Genomic DNA, 22,110 nt, shown 5'->3' on the forward strand with positions numbered 1-22,110 from the left:
TTGATCTCAGGGGTTCCCTGGCTTTCATCCAGTGCACCCCTGAAACCTCTAACCAACTTCCCCTACAGCAGCCCCTTGCAGCCCCCTTCCTCTCGGCAACCCGTGGGGGCTGTGGCCATGGCGGAGGCCAAGGCTCCCACCATACCCTACCCTGGCAAAGGGCAGGAAAGTGAGAGCAAGGGGCTCCTTCTTCCTGCCCCCACTTCCTGTCTAGCCCACTACAAAGGCTGCCCATGTTAGCCTCACCCTGCCTCCTCCCCATCTTTTCTCCCCACAGCTGGGCCAGGGTATGGAATCTATTATTTCACTGTGCTGGCTTCCAGAACCCTAGAATATTGACTTCCCAGGTCCCGGGAGCCAAGGCCCAACCCTGAGAGTTGGAGCCTTAGGCTTAATTATTTTAAATTCTCATCTCTGCCTTCATCACCACCGAGGATTAACTAAGGGGCTTAGGTCACATGAGCTTGGGACATGAACACACATCTGGGTCCACCTCCTTAGTCACAAGAGGCAGTGTGTACATGTATACATACATGTATAAACACACACATGCAATGCTGGCCCTTGGGAACACAGCCAGGACAGCCTGGTGGGACTTGCCCTTATGTAGCCCGAATCCCCTCTCATACTCTATAGTGGGATCTGCACAGTCCAGGTGGTCCCCAACCCTTAGTTTCCACAGCCACAAATGGTTGCCATGACCTACACTGCCCAGGAAGCCTTCCTGGTTAATGTGAACAGAAAAGTGCTGACTGGGGCAGAGGCGCCTCCCTCACACACAGTGACTGTGGTGCAGATGCACATACTCTGTGGCAGAGGCTCTGGGGACCTATCAGGGGCTAGCAAGACCAGCCGCCAACAGTACAAGTGAGGTGCAGAAGGTGGAAGGCAGACCAGAGTCTCCACTCCGTGCTGTGACTCAGGCAGCCCTGCCTACCTGCACAATGGAGACCAAAACAGACTGCATCCTGCTGGTCCCAAACTGCTCTGCTCAAAGCAAACAACCCCCTAACCTCAGAATGCCCTGCTTTCCAGAAGAGAGAGAAAAAAAGAGGGTGTGTCAATCCTGAGCAGGGGCTGCTGGGAGAATCTACAGGGAGTAGAGAGAGGAGGCAGCCGGCTCTGGACATCTGGAGCCACCCCAGACACTGCCAGCAACTCTAGGCTCCCAGAACTCAGGCAGCTTCTGGCCTCAGGCCCTCTTCTCTTTCCTCCTGCCAGGCCCTGCCAAACTCAGGCCTCTGGGATGTGTGGGCCAGCCCTAGCCCCGCTTCTGGGTTCATTCCTGGCAAAAGCATTAGAGGCCACTGCTTTTCTAATAACGTTATGACAAAGGAGCAACTTCACAGAAGTTCTGGGGTGTGGAGTTGAATTCAGCCCCAAGGTGGAAGGAAACGCCTAAGAGCTGCCTTTGGTTCCAGGGGTACCTCCCCCCCCCCGACATACACTCCACCACCATAGTCTCTGGCAATCTCTCCTCTTTTTCAAGAGTAGCCACTTCTTTGTTTGGGGGTCCTGTGATAGCTTTTAGAAAGGAGGCCTGTTTCCATTGGAGGCACCCTCTAGGAGGGACAGAGAACATTCACACCATCCTTCCCAGGCCCGGAGCCATAGGACAATAGTGAGGACCAAGGCTGCTCTACGTGTGTGGTGGGCCACCAGCAGAGGACACAGACCTGCCCAAGGTAGACGGGCACTTGAAAGCAAGCGTAACTGAGTCATTTCAGCTCCCTTCCCTGTCACTGCCAGGATGGCAATGGGAGCTTGCTCTGCCCAGGGGCTGCAGTTGGAGACTACGGGTCAAAGTTTCCCTTTACAGAAGAGGAAAGACCCCCACATTGCACTCCCACAGGGCTGACCATTCCCAGAGAGTGGTCTATGGCACCAGCAGCCAGTCAGGGCACTCAGTCTTGGAAGACAGTGTCTCACTGTTGTCCCCTTGGCAAGACCATAGCTAACCCAGAGTGCCTGGAGAGTTCTTTCTATGAGAGGGAGCCTGACACAGTAGAGAGGAGAGAAGAGCCTCATTGTTCCTCAGCCAAGTGGTGACTCTGGACACCAGCTGACAGCCAGGGTGAGAGAGAGAGAGAGAGAGAGAGAGAGAGAGAGAGAGAGAGAGAGAGAGAGAGAGAGAGAGAGAGAGACCAAGAGACCACGTACAGCTCTCTCACATCCCCAAAACTGTATAAACATCCAAAGGGGCCCTGCTCCCTGGGCAGACTCCACTGAGGACTCCTTAGTCTCCCGGCCTTTCTCTCCAAGCCTTTGCTTGCTACATGCACACAGGCAGAGTTCTCTCCTTCCTCCCTCCCTCTTTCTCTTTCTTGTTCTCTCTCTCTCTCTCTCTCTCTCTCTCTCTCTCTCTCTCTCTCTCTCTCTCTCTCTCGTTCTCTCTCCCTCCCTCTCTCTCACACACACACTGAAAGAGACAGACAGAGAGACAGACACAGAGAAACAGAGAGAGTGTGTGTCTTAGGCCCACAGGGCCAGAGGAAGCCATCAATGTTTCTGGAAGGTTCTCCCCAGCAGGCTGCTGCGTACTGAGAAGTGGCATACTCTGAGGGTAAGAAAGTGGCCTTTCAACCCATAATGCCCCGTAGCCAGTCCTGGGTCGGCCCCTCAGGGCTATTTCAGCTGGGGCTGACTGGCACCTGATCTTCCCCAGCACCTTATGAAAACAGATGGTCACCACAGCCTGACAGCTGCCACATACACCCAGGAACGGTGTTGAGTCGGCCCCACCCTCACTGCCCCCAGGACAACACTGTTCTCCGCCCAAAGTGCTCTCTGGGTCCCAAAGCTAATAGCATGCCTGTGCATATACATATCTTTATAGAGAGATCGATAAATGTATATGGGTATGTGTGTGTGTACACATTCATACAAACACACACATACTGCCACTCTTCAGAGTCACCCAGATAAATACCCAAAGCCACGCAGTGTCACTACAGGCATCAACACAGACCTCTCCCACAGACCCAGATACTGGTTGCCCCCACCCCCACAGACCCAACTCTTCTTTCCAGCCTTCCGGTTTCCAAAAGACTGGATTCCTCAGCTCCAGGTGGTAGGACAGGGTGTCCAGCTTCATGCCCAGGGCTCCAGAAGTAAGGGGATCCAGGATGGAAGCCACCTGCTGGGCCAGGGCACTAGAAAGCCACACGCGATCACACTAGAAGCTCCAGGGCAAGCCATGCCAGCTCCCCCCGGGACAGGTCCATGGTCCCATAACCTGAACAGGACCCTGGGCCCAGTTTAACACTACTTTCCCCCACTGCTGGGCCAAGAAAAAGGCAGAGGGGGGAGAAAAGAAAGGGAAGGACAACCTGTCAGAGCCATCTTCCGAGTATCAGGGGACTGCAGCAGAATGGTCCATTGGGCAACAGACACTGCCCTCAGGATTTGAAGATGCCTTTGCCTGGAGCTGCTTAGGGCTGTGACATTGGAGAAGGCTGGGTGCATGGTCTCCTCCCTGTTACTCCTCCAGGCAGGAGTGAGCAGACAAAGGATGAAAGCCTAGCAGCCCGCATGTCACAGAGGCTGGGACTCTATTGGCAGGGTCCTAGACTAACAGGGGCATGATGGAGGACTAGCACACCCGTGGCAGGTTGTCGCACCATGCCACATAGACACAGCGGGTTTTTCGGACTGAGAATGTGGGTTCTGAACAGTGGAGGCACCATACGGGCTCAGGCAAGATGAGGCCACGGGCCCCAGCACGAGAGGAGTGAGGCAGGGATGGGGCCACCTCTTCCTGTCTGACATGTGGTGGTCCCAGGGAAAAACACAGTTCTGAGTCTTGGCCCTGAAGTTCAAACCATCCCACCTGGGGTGACTAAGAATAAGCCACTGGGAACCTCACTGGAAAGACCAACATCTCCACCGGGCACTCTGAAAGTTCCTCTAATTACTTCCGACCTTGTGCCCAGCAGACAAGGCCAACTAAAAGCATCAGGTCTTCAGCCAAGCAGGGATGGGGTGGGGGTGGGGCTAAGGGAGGAGAAAGGGAAAGCAGGAGAGGGAGGAGGATGAGGAAGGAAGGAAGGAAGGAAGGAAAAGAAGAGCCACCTTATAGGAGAGTAGGGAAGGCAGGAGAGAAAGGAAGGTGAGGAAGGTTTGGGCAGAATCTCGTGGGCAGAGAGGATCAGAGGGAAGCTGGAAGCTGAAGCAAGGGTCCGCAGCCACGAGGAAGGAGAATCAGAGGAACCCACCAGAGACAGAAGCGGATCGGAGCCGGTGGAGAGGAGAGGGTCGAAAGGTGCCACTCTGCCTCAGGCCCTGCAGTCTGGCATTGTATGCTGTCCACCCACACCCCAGGGGAGCCGGCAGGAAGGGGAGGCACCAGGCATAGAAAGCACCCCACCAATGCCACGGGGGACAGGGGGACACAGAACACATGGAGAATGCAGGGGGCGAGGCATTAAACGACATGAAACAGAACAAAAACAAAGAAAAAAAAATCAGGGTTAGTCATTGTTCTGACTCCAGGATAGGGCTACACATTGGAGGGGAGTGGGGAAGGAGGGAGATGGAAAGACAGAGTGGTCCAGGGCCTCTGCTCCTCGGAAGGGCAGGGGCTTTTCCTTCCTAAGTCCAGTAGCAGCCTGGAACCTAGAGTCCTCGGTCCCTGTTAGCCTGCACTTCACTGTGAAAGTCATCCTAGGCCATCCAAGAACCTCCCTTTCTCTCTAGGTCACCCATTCCCTTCTGAATCTAAGACCTAAGGTCGCGCCCCTGGCATTCCTTAGCCCGTGGTAATTCAATCACATTATCCTCTCCCCCGGAGCCCCTCATTCTTTTAGTTGCTGCCCAAAGCCGCTGGGTACCATGAGGAGAGGCCTTGGGATAAACCTCCAGGGCGCTGTAGAAGGCCTTGCTGTATTCCTCTGTCCTCACCTTGCTGATTAGCAAGCTACCTTTATATCTCAGGGCCTGTGCCAGAGGTTGGTACTTCCCATGGACCGCCTATCTTAGCACGTGCTTCATTGCTCCCAGCCTTGTTAAACTCAACCCTCTCCCCTTAGTTAGAATCTGTTAGTGGCTGTTAGAATCCTGACCCTCACAGAGCCTCCTGAGCATCTTACACTGAACTCCCTCTCAGTCAGCCCCTCCCAAGCTCTCATGGCATCCAGGAACACCTCTGCTACTCAGTCTTTGCGACAAGGACCCGTCTTTGTCCTTTTCTTTTCCTCTTACATTCCACATCTAGTTGATCTGGAAATCTTCCTGGCCGAATGTTCTAAATAGTCTGCCATTTTCCTCCCATCTCCGCACTTCCATGCCAATCGATACGTAGCATCTGCCTCCAAAAAGACCTCCCTCCTCCCATCTTGGCCATACAGATTCTCTGGGAAGCCAGGTGATGTCACCATTTGGACCAAATCCTTTCGAAGGCTTCTCAGAACACACACACCAAAACTCCAAGTTCTTCGGATCACCTGCCAGCCCAAATTCAAGCTGGCTCCATTCCCATTACCTCTTAGAGCTCCTGTGGGTCACTGTGCTTCAGCCACGCCAAGCACACTCCTGCCTCAGGCACTTCGCACACAGACGGCTCCCCCTGACGCGGTCCCTCACTGCCTATGGACGGTTTTCCTGACCATGCCAAATACCCATTCATTCTCCACTTCCCCCTGGCACATCTCTGCTTTACTTCTAAAGCATTTAACCTTCCACTTAAAATATTATAAAAGTTTAGTGGCCAATTCTGCCATGAGAGTAAAGGCTTTATTAGTCGTCGATATTTTCCCAGATCCTGGACTACCAAACAGCCCAGATTAATGCTCGTTGTTGAATGATAAACTTAATGGGCCTTGACCTCAATCCTGTATGCAGAATGAACTATCAAAGCTGTTTCTGAATCCAAACCCTGAAGCTTAATGCCAGGATTTCACTCCATTTTTCTCCAGCCTCCTCACTTTTGTGAAGAAGTATCTGAGCTCTTGGATGAGATTGAACGGTCACCGGGTTCCCGGGCTCCTTTTCTGCCCATCACTTTCTTTCCCTCCTCTCTCTTCCTTCTCCTCCTTCCATCTTCGGTCCCTCTCATCTCTACCTAAAATCACCTTGTTCCCCACCTCAACATCCATGCTGCCCCCCTTTATCATAAACCACTCCAGAGAGTAGCTGGCAAGCTGTCCTCACTCCTCTCCCACGTCCTCCGCAGTCGCTCAGTGTTCTGGCTTCTGTCACCAGCACTCAACTGAAAATATGCCTTTGAAAATCTCCAGTCTACCTCATTGGCCAGCCGGACGGTTTCTCCCTCACCCGTCCCCACCCATGATTCCACCCTTTCTCCTTCGACTCCTTTCCCATCTCAACTCTGCATGGCGCACTGCACTGGGCTCCCGCCACCACCCTCAACACTCACGCTAAGATCCCACTATGCCTTTGTCTCCCCTGTGGTCATTTTCCTGAGTTCTCTCTCTTCTCCACGCCTATGCCACAGACTCCCTCCAAGTTCACAGCATGCATTAACCTCTACCTGTGGGGGAAGATTCTAGAATCTACAGCTTTTCCAACCATACGCCTCGATACCTGGAGTGTCCCCATCGCGACAGCAGAGCCCTGCGTCCTCATCTCCTAACACGCCAACCACCTCCCCCTCCCCCTGTTAAGGGGGCTACACGCTTCTATTCACAAAGCCTTCCTAATGCTGCGATCCTTTAAAACAGTCCCTCATGTCAGGACCCCCCAACCACAAAATTTCTTCATTGCTACTTCATAACTGTAATCTTGCTACTGTTACGAATTTTACTGTCAATACCTGATATGCAGGACATCTGATATTCAACCCCTGTGAAAGGGTTGTTCCACACCCAAAGGGGTCATGACCCACAGGCTGAGAGCCACTGCTTTAGACCATCTTGAACATCCCGCTCCCCACTGGTCCTTGTAAGTGTTCTGTCCCCTTAGTACCCATGGCGTCACCTAGTCTCTTCCATGACTGAGGTCAGTACTCCAGTCCAGCGCTCCATCACCAGGTGAGCACCGAGTACCTTGCAGGTCAAAGTTACTCCTGCTTCTCTGCCTTCCTGCTGGGACCCACCAGACATGCCTCCAGAAATACCACTCTGCCCCTGCATTGTCCAGACTAAATCACTAATGACTTCTTATGTCACTCAGCACATCCAATCATCTCGGTCTGAAATTTAAGACCATCCTGCGACAGCGTGACAGCTGCCTTTTCTGCTCCATAGTCACCCGCCATTCTACAAACAAGCCGTATGCCCTCCTGAGAACCCACTCTACCCAGGAACCTCGCTCTTTCAAAGTTGTACTCAACCACGACTGAACTGTATACGGCAGGCCACTAGCCGCCACCTCCCAACATTTCTATATAGTAAACGACTCCAATTCTCCCTCGTGGGATCGCTTCCACCTCTCTTATTACAAATAACTGCATCCTAAGATTCTAGCTCTCTCCTAAACCCGACTCCTTAAGGAGAAGATGTGCGTCTATCTTCTAGTAAGGACTGAAATCTCCACCTCTAGAAGCATCAGGTATAGATCCAACCAATCACAGAATCAGTAGCAGGAGATCCTCAGATCTTATTTCCCGTTCTCATCTTACTGACCTGGCAGGAGTGTCCAACCCAATATTAGATGACCATGGTGATAGCAGATGTCTATCTTCATTTTGCTTGTACTATAGGTCTGTGGTCAAAAAACCTACATGCCGCTACATTCTCAGAGCTTAACACTGAAACAAGATGCGGGGGAGGGTGGTCAAATAGAATGAATTAGGACACAGTACTGGGGCACAGAGACCAGCCAAGGAGAAAAATGAGAATCAGGAGAGTAAACGAGGGAAGGCACAAGGTCAAGGGAGCCCTCTCCCTGAGATCTGAGCTTCTTAAAGCTCCAGCTTCCTGCAACAGAATGGAAAATCAGCAGAGAGCAACAGCGCTGGAAGTTGGTCCCCCTGGCTCCCAGAATGCTCTACGCACTGGATCTTCCTGTGCCTTGCCCTGCATAAGCAATGAAGAGCCACAAAAAGGGATACTAAGGATACTGTGAAAGCAGAGCCCTCCAGATCAGGAAATTCTGTTCCTGACAGGGCATGGACCAAACGGGGAACTTTATAGGCCTGGTGACCAGATATAACTGTCCCCTCTGCGGCTCATCTCATTTCCTGGCTGAGTTACTTGTAGTTGATGGAGATTGGTAACAAGGTAAGGGAACAAGAGACTTGGTGCCAACGATATTCTTATTCCTCCCCGTGACTCTGTGGCAGCCGACACCTGAGCGGCTACAGAATACAGAAGTTGACATTGAAACCTTTGGAAGCTGGGAGGAGAGAGCCTGATTGGAGACCCACTCCAAGAAGAGCCTCCTCCCAGACCATTAGCAAGCTATAGGGCTGGGTTCCAGAAGGGGAAGAAAATGTATCTTGCCCCATTCATCTAGAAGTTTCTGGGATCAGCTCATCACTACACTGGGGTGTCACAGTCCTTCAGCACCCTGCCACCACTCAATAAAACACTGGGAGAATGAGACAGCAGAGGAACTTGGGGGGCCCTTCCTCTTTCCGAAGTAAAACTGATAGGGGACAGTTCCAGCCGATAGAGTGAGCCAGAGTGTGGCCACAGCCAGGTGCCCCATCTGGACCTCCACACTGTATTTTGCCAGAGTCACAGAGCTACAGGTCCGGGACCTTGAGGCTCAGGTAAAGCAGAGGTAGCAGTCTGGAAGGAGCAGCCCTCCTGGGAGCCGAGGCCCCCAACACGAACATTTTGTTTTTGTTTTTTGTTTTTTGAGATAGGGTTTCTCTGTGTAACAGGCTGTCCTGGAACTTACTCTGTAGACCAGGCTCTGCCTCCCAAGTGCTCAGATTAAAGGCATGTGCCACCACCACCTGGCCAACGGTCACTTCTTATGGTATAAATACTTCTACCATGGCCCACTGTTAGCTGATAGAAAGTAGAACCAAGGGTGGCGAACCTCTGCTCTGAAATTCAGGAGCAGAGTGGCCCTACCCCCATACCCAGCCTTGGGCCCAACCCAAGAGCCAATGGTCAGCTGAATGCTTCCCCAAACCTATATCCATCCTTTCCAGGGAGGGCGTCTCCTCCTGCCTTGCAGCTGGCATGGTGACTCAGCTGCCCCTAAATTTAGGGAAAGGAGCAGAGGGCAGAGCCAGCTGCCTGGCTTCCTCTTCTCCCCAAGATACCCCACCCTGTCAGCAGAGCGACTGGGCACAAGACTCACCTCATCACCACAGTCCCTGGGCCACACCTATCTGGGCTTCATTTCACAGCTAGGGAAACCATTCTGTTGGGTGCAGGATTTCCCAGATGGGAAATCTTTGACTGCCGAGGGAAGCATCGCAAACTGGGGCTGTGGGTTATGGTATCCCATGCTTGTCCCTCCCAACAGGGTCCCTGACCCTGGCTCTTTCTTGGCCTGTCCTCCCAGCAGATTCCTCTGTGATATCTCTCTCTCTCTCTCTCTCTCTCTCTCTCTCTCTCTCCACCCACACAGAGTGGGTCTAAGCAAGAACAAAACAGCTGAGCTAGGATGATCTTAGCCTTACAAGGACGAGACCCCTGAAGTCCCCATCAGGATGAACATCAGACACCCATTGTTTGTTTCAGGGTACTCTTGCGAGCCTTCTGGGGTGAGCTCAGAATGAAATAACATCTAAATCGCATCTAAAATCCTCCTCTAGCTTTTTCCACCGTCCCGAGGCCCTGAACTGTGAGGACAGTGAACATTTTAGCAGCTGCAGAGTCTCCTCTCTGCTAAAAGCATCTATCCCCTAAGTCACTGCCTCCAGGAGGCCGTCCCTGATTGACTTAGTTGGTAAGCTTCATACTGGGACCTTGGCTCTGCTCTGTTTCTGCACAATTTATCCTCTGTTAGATCCATCTATGTACTTATTTCCTGATAAAACTGCAGACTCCCTGAGGGCAGGCATGGATAGATATTACCTTTGAGTTTCAATGCCTGGCTTAATAAATGATCTATACAGAAGGGATGGCTGTGGGAACCTTCCCAAGACCTCCCCAGGCTAAAAAAAAAAAATACTTCCAAAGGCTCTATCCTATGCTGTGCCCACCTCTCCCCGAATAGACCACAGAGACCAAACAGGGGAGGGGATGGGGAAATGGGGAGAGGTTTCCCAGGTCTCATGTCTCCAAGGCTGTTTGTTACCTGCTACCCGGTGAGCTACCAGCCCTTCCAGGTTCAGTGGTTCTTCCTCTGGAGTTCGGGAGGGGTCTGAAGTAGTTTCCTTCGGTGGGAGTTGAGGCTGAGTGACCAGACCAGGAAGAGAGGTTGGGGGCTCTTGAGGCCCCGCAGAACTATGGGAGCTTGGAAGGAAGGCAGAAGAGGCTGGACTTTTTGGACGGAAACTCTGGTTGGATCCAGCTGGACGCAGCTGATAATCGTAAGGTGAATAAGACCTGCCAGAAGAGACCAGCTCCGGGGCTCCCAGGGAATGCCCACTAGGGATATAGCCAGACCGGGACTGGGTCAGTGGATGGGACTGGCGGGAAGAGCCCAAGAGGGGCTGGGAAGCAAGTGGGGAAGTCCCTGGCCAGGCCCCAGGGACACTCTGGGACTTATGAAGAGGGGCAGCCACTGAAGTGGGCTCCAAGTCCAGCATCAGCATATTAAGGGCTTCAATGGACTGCTCGATCTCCTGCTGGGAGGCTGCCCTTGGGAACTCTGGGAGAGTAGGTATAGGGGTTTCTGCTGACAGCTGGGGGCTAGGCTTGCTGCTGGCAAGACTCTGTAAGGGGGATCTCTCCTGCTGTCGGGGAGGTGGGTGAGGCTGCTGCTGTTGCCAAGAATTCAGGCCCCTCTGCACAGCCTCTCGGCTGCTGCCCCCACGGGCTGGAGCTTGGGGCAGCTGGGGCTCCACATCTGGAAAGGACTGGGATCGGAACAGACCACTGGGGTCATAGCCACAGTGGGCACTGGTCACTTGTGACCAGGCTGGGTGGGGTCCCTCACGTTGGTAGCCGGCTAATCCCTCCTGAGCTGAGTAAGAGGGTCGAATGGGGGCCGAGTGACTGCTGTGGGGTACCATCCGGTTGGCAGACTCATAAGGGTAGCCTCCACCATTGAGCATGGGTTCTGTGGAATAGGACTTGTCCAGACCATTGGTCAGTGGGGACAGAGTCTCTGGGTATCCACCTTCGCTGGTGTTGGTGACCCCATCCAGGGAGGACAGTGTACCCATGCTGCCCCCACTCTGCCCATCCTGAATGGGCAGCTCATCATCCAGAATGTCCGTCTCCCGCTCAGATGCCAGAGCCCCACCGTTGACGTGAACCTGGGCTGGGACGATGTGGCGGCCAGGGGAGGGCACAGTTGGGCCCCCAGCTGGGTGGGACCTGAGTTGCTGAGCCCGGTACATGGCGCCTTGCTTCTCTCTATCTACACCAAAGCCGCTTAGCAGGCGATCGAGCTCCTTCTTCTCCTGAGGACTCAGAGAAGCAGGGGCAGTGGCAGCCCCAGAGACAGGCTCATCGGTCTTGTCTGTCTTGGTGGAGGCTGTGGAGTTGCCAGAGTCGCTGCTCACAGACAGTGTGTGTTCCACATGGTTGGGAGTGGCTGACAAGGCAGGCCGTGCAGTAGTGACAGGCCCTGAGCTGCCATTCAGGGAATCCTTCTTCTTCACTTTGGCATACAGACTCCCATCCAGTGGCCCTTGAGTGTGACCCACCACTTCTGCAAGGACGACAAAGGAGACAGCAGGCAACACATGTCAGCAAAAGGCAGTCACACTTATTAGTGATAGTCCTCCCAAAAGAGCTAAAGGCTCCCATCCACTGAGCCCCAAATCTCTCCTCACTACCCTGAGAATGGCAAAGAAGAAATATGCCAGCCCCCTAACCAAGGCTTTGGGGAAGAGCCCTCAATGTTGCACTCAGCTTCAAGTGAGGTACAGCCTAAGATGGTGCAGACTGGCCCAGGCCAGTGTCCAGCTGTGGTACATCACAGCTTCCAACCCAGAGCAGCACAAATTATTCCACGGGCCTCAGCAACCTTCTTTTTAATATGAGGGCAAGAGACGAGGGAGATGGCTCAATGGGGAAGGCATTTGCTGCACAAGAATGAGGAGCTGCGTTCAATCCTCAAGCACTCACATGAGAAAAAACAAAAATAAAAACATAGACAAAGAAATCCTTGGGTCAACCAGGTTAGACAAACTGTACCAACAAGTACAGGTACGATGAAAGACCTTTTTCAAATAGTAAGGTAGAGAAAGACTGAGGGGAGGAAGAGACACTCAGTCTTTACTCTGGCCTCTGTGTACACACACACACACACACACACACACACACAATAATAATAAAAATAATAAAATAAAATGAAGACAGTAACTAAATCATGTTGAATCATAGAAGACAACCCCTATTCACTGAACTCAAGACCCTTCCAACCAAATGAGCCAACGCCCTATAGCGGTATCACAATAAGATATCACCCACTGGGAGCCATGACTTCTGTTACCATGAACATCATTAATTACTGAAAGGGGACATCCTGAGTCTACTCAGCCCCTACAGTACCCACTTCAGGAAGCTTCTTCTGCTTTCCAGTCCTAGGAGTCCTGCCCTGGGTTAGAGGCAGCAGGGCCAGAAGAGGCATTACCTCAAACACGGCACACGGAAGGTTTAAGTACGGAGACCTAAAGACAACCTTCAAGCAGGAGAGCCAAAGAGCGTCCCGGAGGATGGCAGGGGTATAAATACACATAATCATTCCCTTCATAGAGGGGATCTGGAGAGTTCCGGGAGTGGAAGGGCACTGTACAGGATCCACGCATGCTCAGTGCTGAACTGGGCAAAGAGGCCAGAGTCAAAGTTAAAGGCAAACCAGCCCTAGCCTTCCACAGTGTGGTATATAGCTCAATACAAAGAATTTTCCAGAACAGTCCAAACAATGCCATTCTTCCCTCCCACTCACATTTCCACAAGTTTCTCCACATTTCTCCCAGAGCAATGGTCCATCCTTGTGGACCCATAGTCCGTGACCAACAGGCTTAACTCAGACCATATAGGCCTCTAAAGAAGAGAGGGAGAGGCAAGTTGGGGCTGCAGGAGGCTCCCCAAAATAAGCACTCAGAAGACTGCAGTTCCCAGAATGGGAAGGTTGGACTTGGGTGCTCCAGCAGTACCCACGCCAAACTATGGAGTAGGGCAAGGGAGAGTATGGGGTAGTGGGGGGTGCTAGGGCCAGGCCAGAGCAGTAGTAGAAACATCTTAGGTATGAGGTCTGAGGGGTGTCCTTTTGTCTGCAGACAGCTCTGGAGAAGCCCCCAAGAGCAACACTTTCTCTGAAAGGAAAAAGTGAGCGCTGAGTGGCTTGGGGCCAGAGGGCTGACTCAGAAACAAGGGCTGCCCCGCCCCTGCCCAGGCAGTTCAATGACTTCACACCCTAAGGAGACAGCAGCCCAGTTTCAGCATTCCCACCCCGCCCCACCCCCACATACCTCCTCTCCTAATCCAGACCCTAGGTATCAGGAGAAAAGACACTTCCCAAAGGCTGTACCACCTCCAGCCAGGACCCCTCAGTCATACACAAAGCCAGACACAAGAGCCATGAGAAACACACATGCCATAGAAATCAGTCAGACACACCAAGATGTGTCCACACCGAGGGCTCGCAGAGGGGAGAGAGAAACAGTAAGAAAGTGGGGTCTGTTTACATGTCCAAACACCAGTCACTAGAGTGCAGACTGCTAGACTGCAGAAGCCCTCTCCGTGTACCAGACATCACTGCACACATGCAGCGTTGCAAGGCTTGCTACTCAGGGAGGGCGAGGCTCCCAGGAAAGATGGAGAAACAGAGGTACAGAAAGGCAAAGGAATCCATTTTCAAATGTGTGGAATCTGTGAAAGCTTTCAGTGAGGACTAATTTACTTTGAAGAGAGAGAGAGAGAGAGAGAGAGAGAGAGAATAAACACACAAAAAGGCGGGAATACTCCAAAATAAATATTTAAACTTAAAGCCACAAACACTTCAAAAAGTACAAATGATCTTGCCGTGCCCAAGAATTATCCCTCAGGCCCAAAATGAGCCACTGAAAACAAACCCTCACACAGAAGATTATAGCCAGAAACAAGTGACCATATGACCACAAAACAGGAATGCCTCCAGCCGTGCTCCTGTGCGCAAGGGCCCACATGCCACAGGCCACCACACGTCACTCAGAGCTCTCAGAGATGCTGGCCAGACAATACATTCCAAACTTCAACACATGCTCCCCAGGGCCACGGAGCTACAACTCTGGCCTCAGTTTCCACCGAGGCTCTAGGATCTACACAAGCAACCAGCCCTAAGTGACACACCTTCCTGTTGTGTCTGACAGCCCAGGCTCCCAGGACTGTGGCCTGTGTGTGCCATCAGCCTACCCTGCACCAGACTGCTAAGGACTAAGGTGGGCCCCGCGTGGCGGCTGCCTCTCTGTCTTGCTTGCCCTCATCTCCAGAGGACTAAAGTATAGGATAGAGGAGGCTTTCCTCTGGCCCTGTCTCCCTGAGAATAGGCTCCCTGTTTACTGGCTCCTTCCAGAGGGGACAAGTACCAAAACCAAGGGCTGCCATCCACAGAGATTTGTGAAGTGGTCTCTGGAGAGTGGGTCTCTTGGGCCAGAGGGCAGGGAGAGTTGCCTTCCCTCCTCTGAACGTGGGCAGCTTGCAGACCCTCCACACAGGCAACAGAACAGATGCCATCGTACGCCTAAGGCCAGGGTTCCTCTATAGGCTCTAACCCGGCTCCTCTGGCTCTGCTCTGAAGCTCCATCACTCAGCCACAACAGCCATGAGAGCCAGTAGTGCTGATCGGATCTGAGAACACGCAAAACTATCCCAGAATCCACCCAGGAGTTTGTAAAAAAAAAGAGCATTCCCCAAGGCAGGCAGGAGCATGCAGGCTGATTCTCGGCACCTGACCTCCTGGCCCCTCCCAGCTCCTCCTTTCCCCTCTTAGCCAGTCCTCGCTCGGCATTGATTTTGAAAACGTCAATATTAAACTTGTTCGGCCATGTAACGTATCTCGCGTGGGCTATTGTTCTCGGCAACGTCCGGAATATCAACTGCCAAGCCACTAAAGAAAATCGAAGAGGTGTAAATTATTTAATTAAACACTGCTTGTGAAACACAAAAGCAAACATATCTTGCTGTCCCCCAGGAGGGGGGCTAGTTGCTCCTGGCTACCAAGTGCAGGCCACAGGGGCCCCACCCTCTGAGCTACCACAGCGCCTTCACTGAGTGGCCCTCTACCTAACAAGGGCAAAATCAAGGGCAAACAGGCCTGCCCCAGCCCCAGCAGGACTTCAACTGATGGCCCAGTGAGCAAAACCCGACCAGTGGAGCGCGCTTACCCTCCTCCTCTGAGGGACACCCAGGTCAGTGCCTCCAGCCCCCCACACCAGGACACACACTCTCTGGCTCTCCCTCTCCCCCACCACAGGCACATTAAGTCCAATTTAGCGGGACCACAAGAAGCCGGAACACGAGGCTGGTTTCAATCCATCAAAGCAGGAAGGGTAAAAGAGAAAGGCAGACACCAGAGGGTAGAAGTGGGATAAAGTGGCAGGGAGAAGAGAAGGACCTGTGGGGGGCTGGGGGTGGGGAGGGGGATCCAAGGCTTACAAGCTGAGGAGTCACCTTGGAATCCAAGGCCCAGCAGCCAACACAAGCATCTCAAGTAAAGCCCCCTGAAAAAGGAAGGAGGTCATGGATCAGAGAGATCTGGCACAGAAGGAGGGTCGGGCTGGGAGGGGTCATGGATCCTGGCCAGGTGACAACAGAATAGAAAGATCAACAATACCAGATATCCAGATTGTCATCGATCCTGGGCAGCAAGCCCCCAGAACCCAGTGCAGGCTGGCTGGGTGTCCTCTTCTGTCACAGACTGCATGCAGTCCATCTTTCCGCGAAAGGACAAGTCCACGGTGGAATCAGGGCCCCACTCACTTCCCCTGACTATCTGCTCGTTCTAGCAGCCACTGGGAGATGGACTCAGCTCAGGGTGCTGTGTTTGGTTGCATGCACCAAGGGGCCCTTGCTCCACCAGGGCAGGAATCCAGATGGACGAGTCATGGTTTTGGAAAGATCTAAGGAAAATCCCCAGCTGACTTGGATGTGGATCCACACACTGGGGCCCCCTCCCAGCAGCACCCTGTGCAGAGGTATGCCAAGCCCCAACAACAGCACCACCATAGGCCAGGACACAGATGAGGCAGGGCAAGTCCATCTGACACACCGAAGAGGAGAAAAGGAGTAGAAGGCGCTAAAGTTAAACCAGTCTTGGCAAAGTGTTTTTTAATTCTGATGCTCCGGACTCTTCCAGGAATTGTTAAGAAGGCAGATCCCAGGGCCCATCTGAAGGATTCTCACTGGGAGGCCAGAGCTGGGGCTGAGCCTCAGCACTGTAAACATGCTATTTGTAGCTCTGGGATCTAAGATTTGGATCCGAATGTGGAACAGAGAGATGCTGCTTGTTGAGACATCAGGACAGACAGCCCAGCCATGGGGAGGATGGGATGCTGGCCTGGCTAGCTCTGAGAAAGGCACCCCCTTCGTAAGGAGGACTCCCGGAGAAGAAAACCTGAGCAGCCAGCAGGTGCGTGTGGAAGAGTGGCTGATTTATGAAGGGCTTCAGAATGGGGCCCTGAGTGATAAAAAGTCCTTTGGAGCCAAACAAATAACGATCTATTGGAATACATTACCCAAAGCAGCGATGACCACCCAGAAATCAGTGCAGGGCCAAGTGGAAGAGGCACCCTGGACCCTGGCAGTTTGGAGGTAAAGTGAGTGGAACCTCTGCTCCTTAAAAGTAATACTAGAGGCACAGTGTGATAGTGCAGGCCTCTAATCCTCGGAGGGCCACAGAGACGTGGTTCTGAGGAGGACACAGAGGGAAAACATGCCCCCCATCCCCCACACCAGGCACACCCTTCACTTAGAAAAACAGCTCCCACCTTAAAATGGCCTAGTCAGCTTGCATCAACTACTTAAGCCACTTTGGAGCAGCCTCCAAGATGCATGCGAGGGTCTGGATGCTTACTCAAAGGTTTGCTGAGTGGCAGCCTTCAAGAGCTAGGGCCCTGGAGCAAGGCCTGGCACACCCAAGCAGGCTGTGCTCCCCGCTCTCAATCCGGCCTGGCACACCCAAGCAGGCTGTGCTCCCGGCTCTCAATCCTCTGCTTTCCGTTTTCCAACCGCTCCCCTTACCAGAGGGGAAAACCCAACCCTCCTGATGGACACACCAGATCTTTTTATCATCTGGCCCTGCCCGCCTTTTGAAGCCTCTTCTTTGCTGCCCTCAACACCCCACACAGCCTCCACTCTATTCGTACTAGGCTATTTCTGTGCTTTTCTCTCTGGCATGCAGTACACGCCGTTCCTCCTCCTAAAGGCTCTGCCTTGTCCCGACCCCATTGGCAAAAACCCCTGCCTCCTCCTTTAGACCCAGTGGCAACTCCTTTGGAGTCTCCCATAGGATGGGCCCTTCGCACTGCCGCTGGAACTCATCTGCCCTGTGAATCCATCACACACTGCATGACCATTATTGACAATTGTGCCTGTCTTCTCCAAGAATTCAAGTGTTTCCCAAAGAAAGGCATCTTGCTTCTCTCTCGCTCTAGCCTTAGTGCTCAGAAAGCACCAGACACGTGGTCTATCAGGATGGAGCCTCTTTGGAGTTCACTGTAACCTTTAGGATATCTCCATGGAGAATACAACCTGCACATATTAGGTATCCCCATAATCCACTTGCCTTACATTTAAGTAGCCCCAAAAGCTTGTGATAATCCTGCCATTCCCTGAGAGACTTCTCCATATAACCCAGTTGACAATCAGGGGTTCTAAGGCATCTCCAAAAGACCCTCCTTAAAAGTACTACAGCAAAAATATCCACAAAGCAGGATTCCTCCTACTTCACAGCATAGGCCAAGTCCGTGGAACCTGACTTGGGCAGAGCCTAGTCCACAGATCTCCCTAGTCACACTACAGGCCAGGGGGCAATAACTTTGCTAGGCCAAGGACATCTTGAGAGTATCTGATGAAATTCTAGAATATTTTTAAATTATTTATTCTTATTTTATGTGCACTGGTGTTTCACCTGCACATACATCTGTGTGAGGGTGTCAGACCTTGGAGTTACAGACAGTTGTGAGCTGTCATGTGGAGGCTAGGAATTGAACCCGAGTCCTGGGGAAGAGCAGTCAGCGCTCTTAACCACAGAGCCATCTCTCCAGCCTCTCTAGAAATTTTTTGTAATGTGCATGCATTTTGCCTATAAGCCAATAAACAAGCACTTTAAAGCCCATCTATAGGCCCCAAGTTAAGACAAGTTCATCTAGGGACTGGAGAGATGGCTCCGTGGTTAAGAACACTGGCTACTCTCCCAGACGACTGGGTTCAATTCCCAGAACTTACATGGCACTCACAACTGTCTGTAATTCCAACATCCTCGTACAGATGTACCTGCAGGCAAAATATCAATGTACATAAATTTCAAAAAAAATTAAAAGACATGTTCATCTAAAAGTTAGGGTGCTGCTCCTGGGATGCCCAGCACTCAGGACTAGTGTGAAGAATCCAAGCTCCAAGAGGCAAGCACACTGACAACATGCAAACCTTTGGGGGACTTAGAAACTTCCAGAGCACCCTAATGCTTTAACTAACCTACAGGAGGACAGACAAGGCCAAGAGGAACCATTGCCAACAGCCCAGAAACTCCAGTAGCTACTGAGAAGGCTTGCCCGTGTTATAGACACCTCTTGGGCTCAGTGGCCAGTCTGGCTTCTACCTGGGGTCACTTCTCGTCTATAGCTATCTAAGAGGATGTCAACTCAAGCTGCAGAGAACTCTGAGAATTTCTACAGGGGGATGAGCATCCTCTGGGGTCTGAAGATCAGCAGAATGAGAGGCTGAAAGGCCACACCCAACCTCTAAAGGGAACCACAGAGGGGACACAGCCTCGAAAATAGGGAAAAAAGGAGGCACCAGCAAACGATACCCAGGGCATGTAGGTCTACTGTCCATGGAGAGCTGTCCACTGGTGTAATACAGACACGCTCAGAGTCTCAGGTTCCTGTACAGGGGATGATGAGCCTGGGTGTGGCAAGAGAGACCCCTGTCTTTTTATCGCCCTAATTAGAATACATCTGAAAAGAACCCTCAATGTTTATAGCAAGCAAACAAGAGGGGGACAAGTGTGAGCAATCTCACCAGCATCCCACAAACCCACGTCCATGGGTCCAGGAAGGGTGGGGTGCTGTCCCCTCTGCTGAAGCACAAGAAAGGGGTGGGAGGAGGTGGGAGACCCAGTGTCCAGAGACAGCACATCTGGACTTGTGGTCACTAAAGCAGGGAAGTCAACCTAGAAAGACAAGAAAAACTACTGCGCCTGTCCGGCTCCACTCTTCTAGACTGGGGGCAGCTAAACTGAAGCCTGGAGGGACTCAAGGTCAACTGGGCACAAAAGGAGCCATTTTAAAAGCCTCGATCTCTTAGAGCTGAGAGGACCAGAGGGATTCATTCCCCCACTTTATAGGCTAGAAGTGGTGCTCAGGGGCTCAGGGGAGCTGAAGGTCACTCGGCAAGGACATGTCAAACTGACTCCACGCGCAGTGCTCCTGACTCCATGATGGTTCAAGGTAAAGATGACTAGGAAAGTGGCACCTGGGAGGAAGAGGAGGAGACAATGCTCCAGCTATGGTAGGAAGCCATTAACTTCAAGGCAATACGATATGCAGGGTCCAGTACAGTGAAAGTGACAGATATGTCCCCTGGGTCTTCCTTAGGAGGGATCTGAGGTGCTGTTCCCACAAACCATCCTAACTGGATCCCATACCATGCCCTCCAGAGGGAGGAGGTGGGAGATGGTGACCGTGACCTTCATTTCAGACCCTCCCAAGCAGGGACCCTATCTAAAAGGCAAATGACCTACCCTGGCCACACATCAGCTTGTGCACACAGAACAAACGTGAAGTCCTGGCCAGACTTCACCTGTCTCGTCCCAAGAAGCCCTGCAGACCTAGCGCCTGACTCCCCAGCCTGGTGCTATAACCAGAGCCTGGCACACCCACTCCTCGCCCTCGCCTATCCAAGTACCAGATAGTCCAGACACATTCAGGATGGTAAAAATAGCTACCAAGTCTTCTGCCAGGTCAGGATGCTGCCTGGGCACTCAGAGAGCCCTGACTGGAGAAATAACAGAGTAGCCAAGAGCCCTGCCAATGAAGATGGGGAGAAAGCCGTGAATGGGAGCATTATGACCAGCCCTGGGGACCCCATAGTTTCATCTGCAAAATATGGGAGTGCCCCTAAATAATACTTCACAAGCCACCTACGGTGGACTTCCATGACATTCTCTCTACCCACCACAATTCCACTAAAGACGAACCATTGCCCAGAGAGACCAGACAACTCAGATCCACCATGCCCCTTCACCCCGCCATCCTTCCTCCAAAATCTGTGACCATAACACGACCCAGAGAGTCCCTCCAGGAGGGAACACCAAACCAGGCTGACACAAGCGTATCCCAGTGCACTCAGAGGTGGCCCTGTACAGACTCATAACCCTCCTGGTATCAGGTCTGAGGGACGCTGAGCTGCAGGCAGAAGGTGCCCACCCCAGGTCCAGCAGAAACCCACACAGGGGACAGACAGGGAACAGCAGCGCAGCTAGCTGCACTTACCCTCTGAACAGAGCAGAAGAGCGGCTGTGGGAACACTTGGATTTGTCCCCTCTGCTTCAAGTTTCAAGTAATTTCCTGTCCGGCTACGGCTACAGTTCTCAAGCTGAGTGTCCTCCTCAGGCTCCCTGGGACTGTCAGGGGGTGGGAGGAGCCAGTGCCGACTGGCCCTGCACACACACACACACACACACACACACACACACACACACACTACTCCCTCCCTCCCTCCCTCTCTCCCTAGCTCGCTCTCTCCCCCTCTCGGCTCAGGCTCACTCTGGCTTGTAGGAAGCCAGTGGGATCAAACTCTGTCTGTAATCCCAGCCAGCTGGGTCCCCTGGGCTTCACTTATCCTGCAGCTATGCAGCTCTTGAATGACATCACAGTGGCTTCCCCTCCAGCCCAGCCCTGCTCTGAGTCCCAACCCAGCCCCAACCTCAACCCCAGCTCAACCTGCCCCAGTACCAGAGTCTGACTCCAGCCTCAGAGCCCAGGCCAGCCAAGCCCCAGAACCCAAGGGCTGTTCCAAACTACAGCAAACAAAGGAAAAGACCCCGGAGCAAAGGAGATCAAGCCCAGAGGGATGGGCAGGGCTACCAGGCCCTGGGAGAAAAGAGCATTTTGAGAGGGACTGAGATTTCTTTCCCCAAATTTTCCACATTTTTCCCACTCCCGGCAAATGGAAGGCAGAGCAGATGACAACAATTTTCCAGCTGCTGAGCAGTAAGGTGGAGAGGGATTTGTGTGTGTGTGTGTGTGTGTGTGTGTGTGTGTGTGTGTGTGTGTGTTTCCTCCCCTCCCCAACCCTACTCACGCCACCTCCAAGCCGAGTGTAGGAGCCAGGACACTTCAGTGGCTTAGAAGAAGAAAAAAAGAAAAGGCCCCATTTGTCCCAGAGAGGGCTGGGGTGCCACCAGGAGAGGAGGGCAGAAGTCCCAATAGCTTTGGCTTCTGGCCCAGGGAACCTTGACACAGTCTGAGCAAGGCTGCTCTGAATGCCGGTGGGGGTCTGACTGGAGCATCCGAGGCTGCCTTCCTGTTAGCACTGTTTATTGCCATCTGAGGCAGTCGTAACAGGCGGGGCCACTTCTCCGAGGGTCAGGATGCCCACTGCCATCGTCAGCCAGCCAAATGTGTGACCAACCACTCAGCAGCACACAGGCAGGTGCCTGGAAGTTCCCACCACAAGCTTGGCTTGCCCTAAAATGCAAATTTACCAGAGGACAGCCGCCAGGGCACCAGGTCCTTCCATGTTGTTTGTGTCTCACTTGGATCTCAGCTGAAACTTCCAACTCGATTCCCATGCCAGCAGGAGCTTTGCTTCTCCCCTGGAAGAGTCCCCCTCTACCCTTCCTTGGCTCCCAATCCTTTGTGACACCTAGGTGCTTCCACAGCTCAAGACTGTAGCCACTTTGAACCTGCCAAAGCAGCTCAGGACGGAG

General features: G+C 52.7%; 1 protein-coding gene across 21 annotated transcripts in view; it reads right to left on the reverse strand.

The window, feature by feature from the left end:
* The window catches only part of Tns1 (tensin 1), a 222,161-nt gene that overhangs the window by 31,325 nt on the left and 168,726 nt on the right, over window positions 1–22,110 (reverse strand). For 15 of the 21 annotated variants that reach the window (XM_075951155.1, XM_075951154.1, XM_075951157.1 and 12 more), the window contains 2 exons: window positions 10,159–11,682; window positions 4,215–4,301 (listed from right to left, as the gene is read on the reverse strand). In XM_075951155.1, the coding sequence (XP_075807270.1) occupies window positions 4,215–4,301; window positions 10,159–11,682 (1,611 nt within the window). Of the gene's footprint in view, window positions 1–4,214; window positions 4,302–10,158; window positions 11,683–20,671; window positions 20,800–22,110 lie in introns of those variants that run through there. The other 6 variants (XM_075951162.1, XM_075951159.1, XM_075951160.1 and 3 more) reach the window with 2 other exon arrangements.

The sequence above is a fragment of the Microtus pennsylvanicus genome, chromosome 17 (assembly GCF_037038515.1).
Source record: "Microtus pennsylvanicus isolate mMicPen1 chromosome 17, mMicPen1.hap1, whole genome shotgun sequence".
Lineage (NCBI taxonomy): Eukaryota > Metazoa > Chordata > Mammalia > Rodentia > Cricetidae > Microtus > Microtus pennsylvanicus.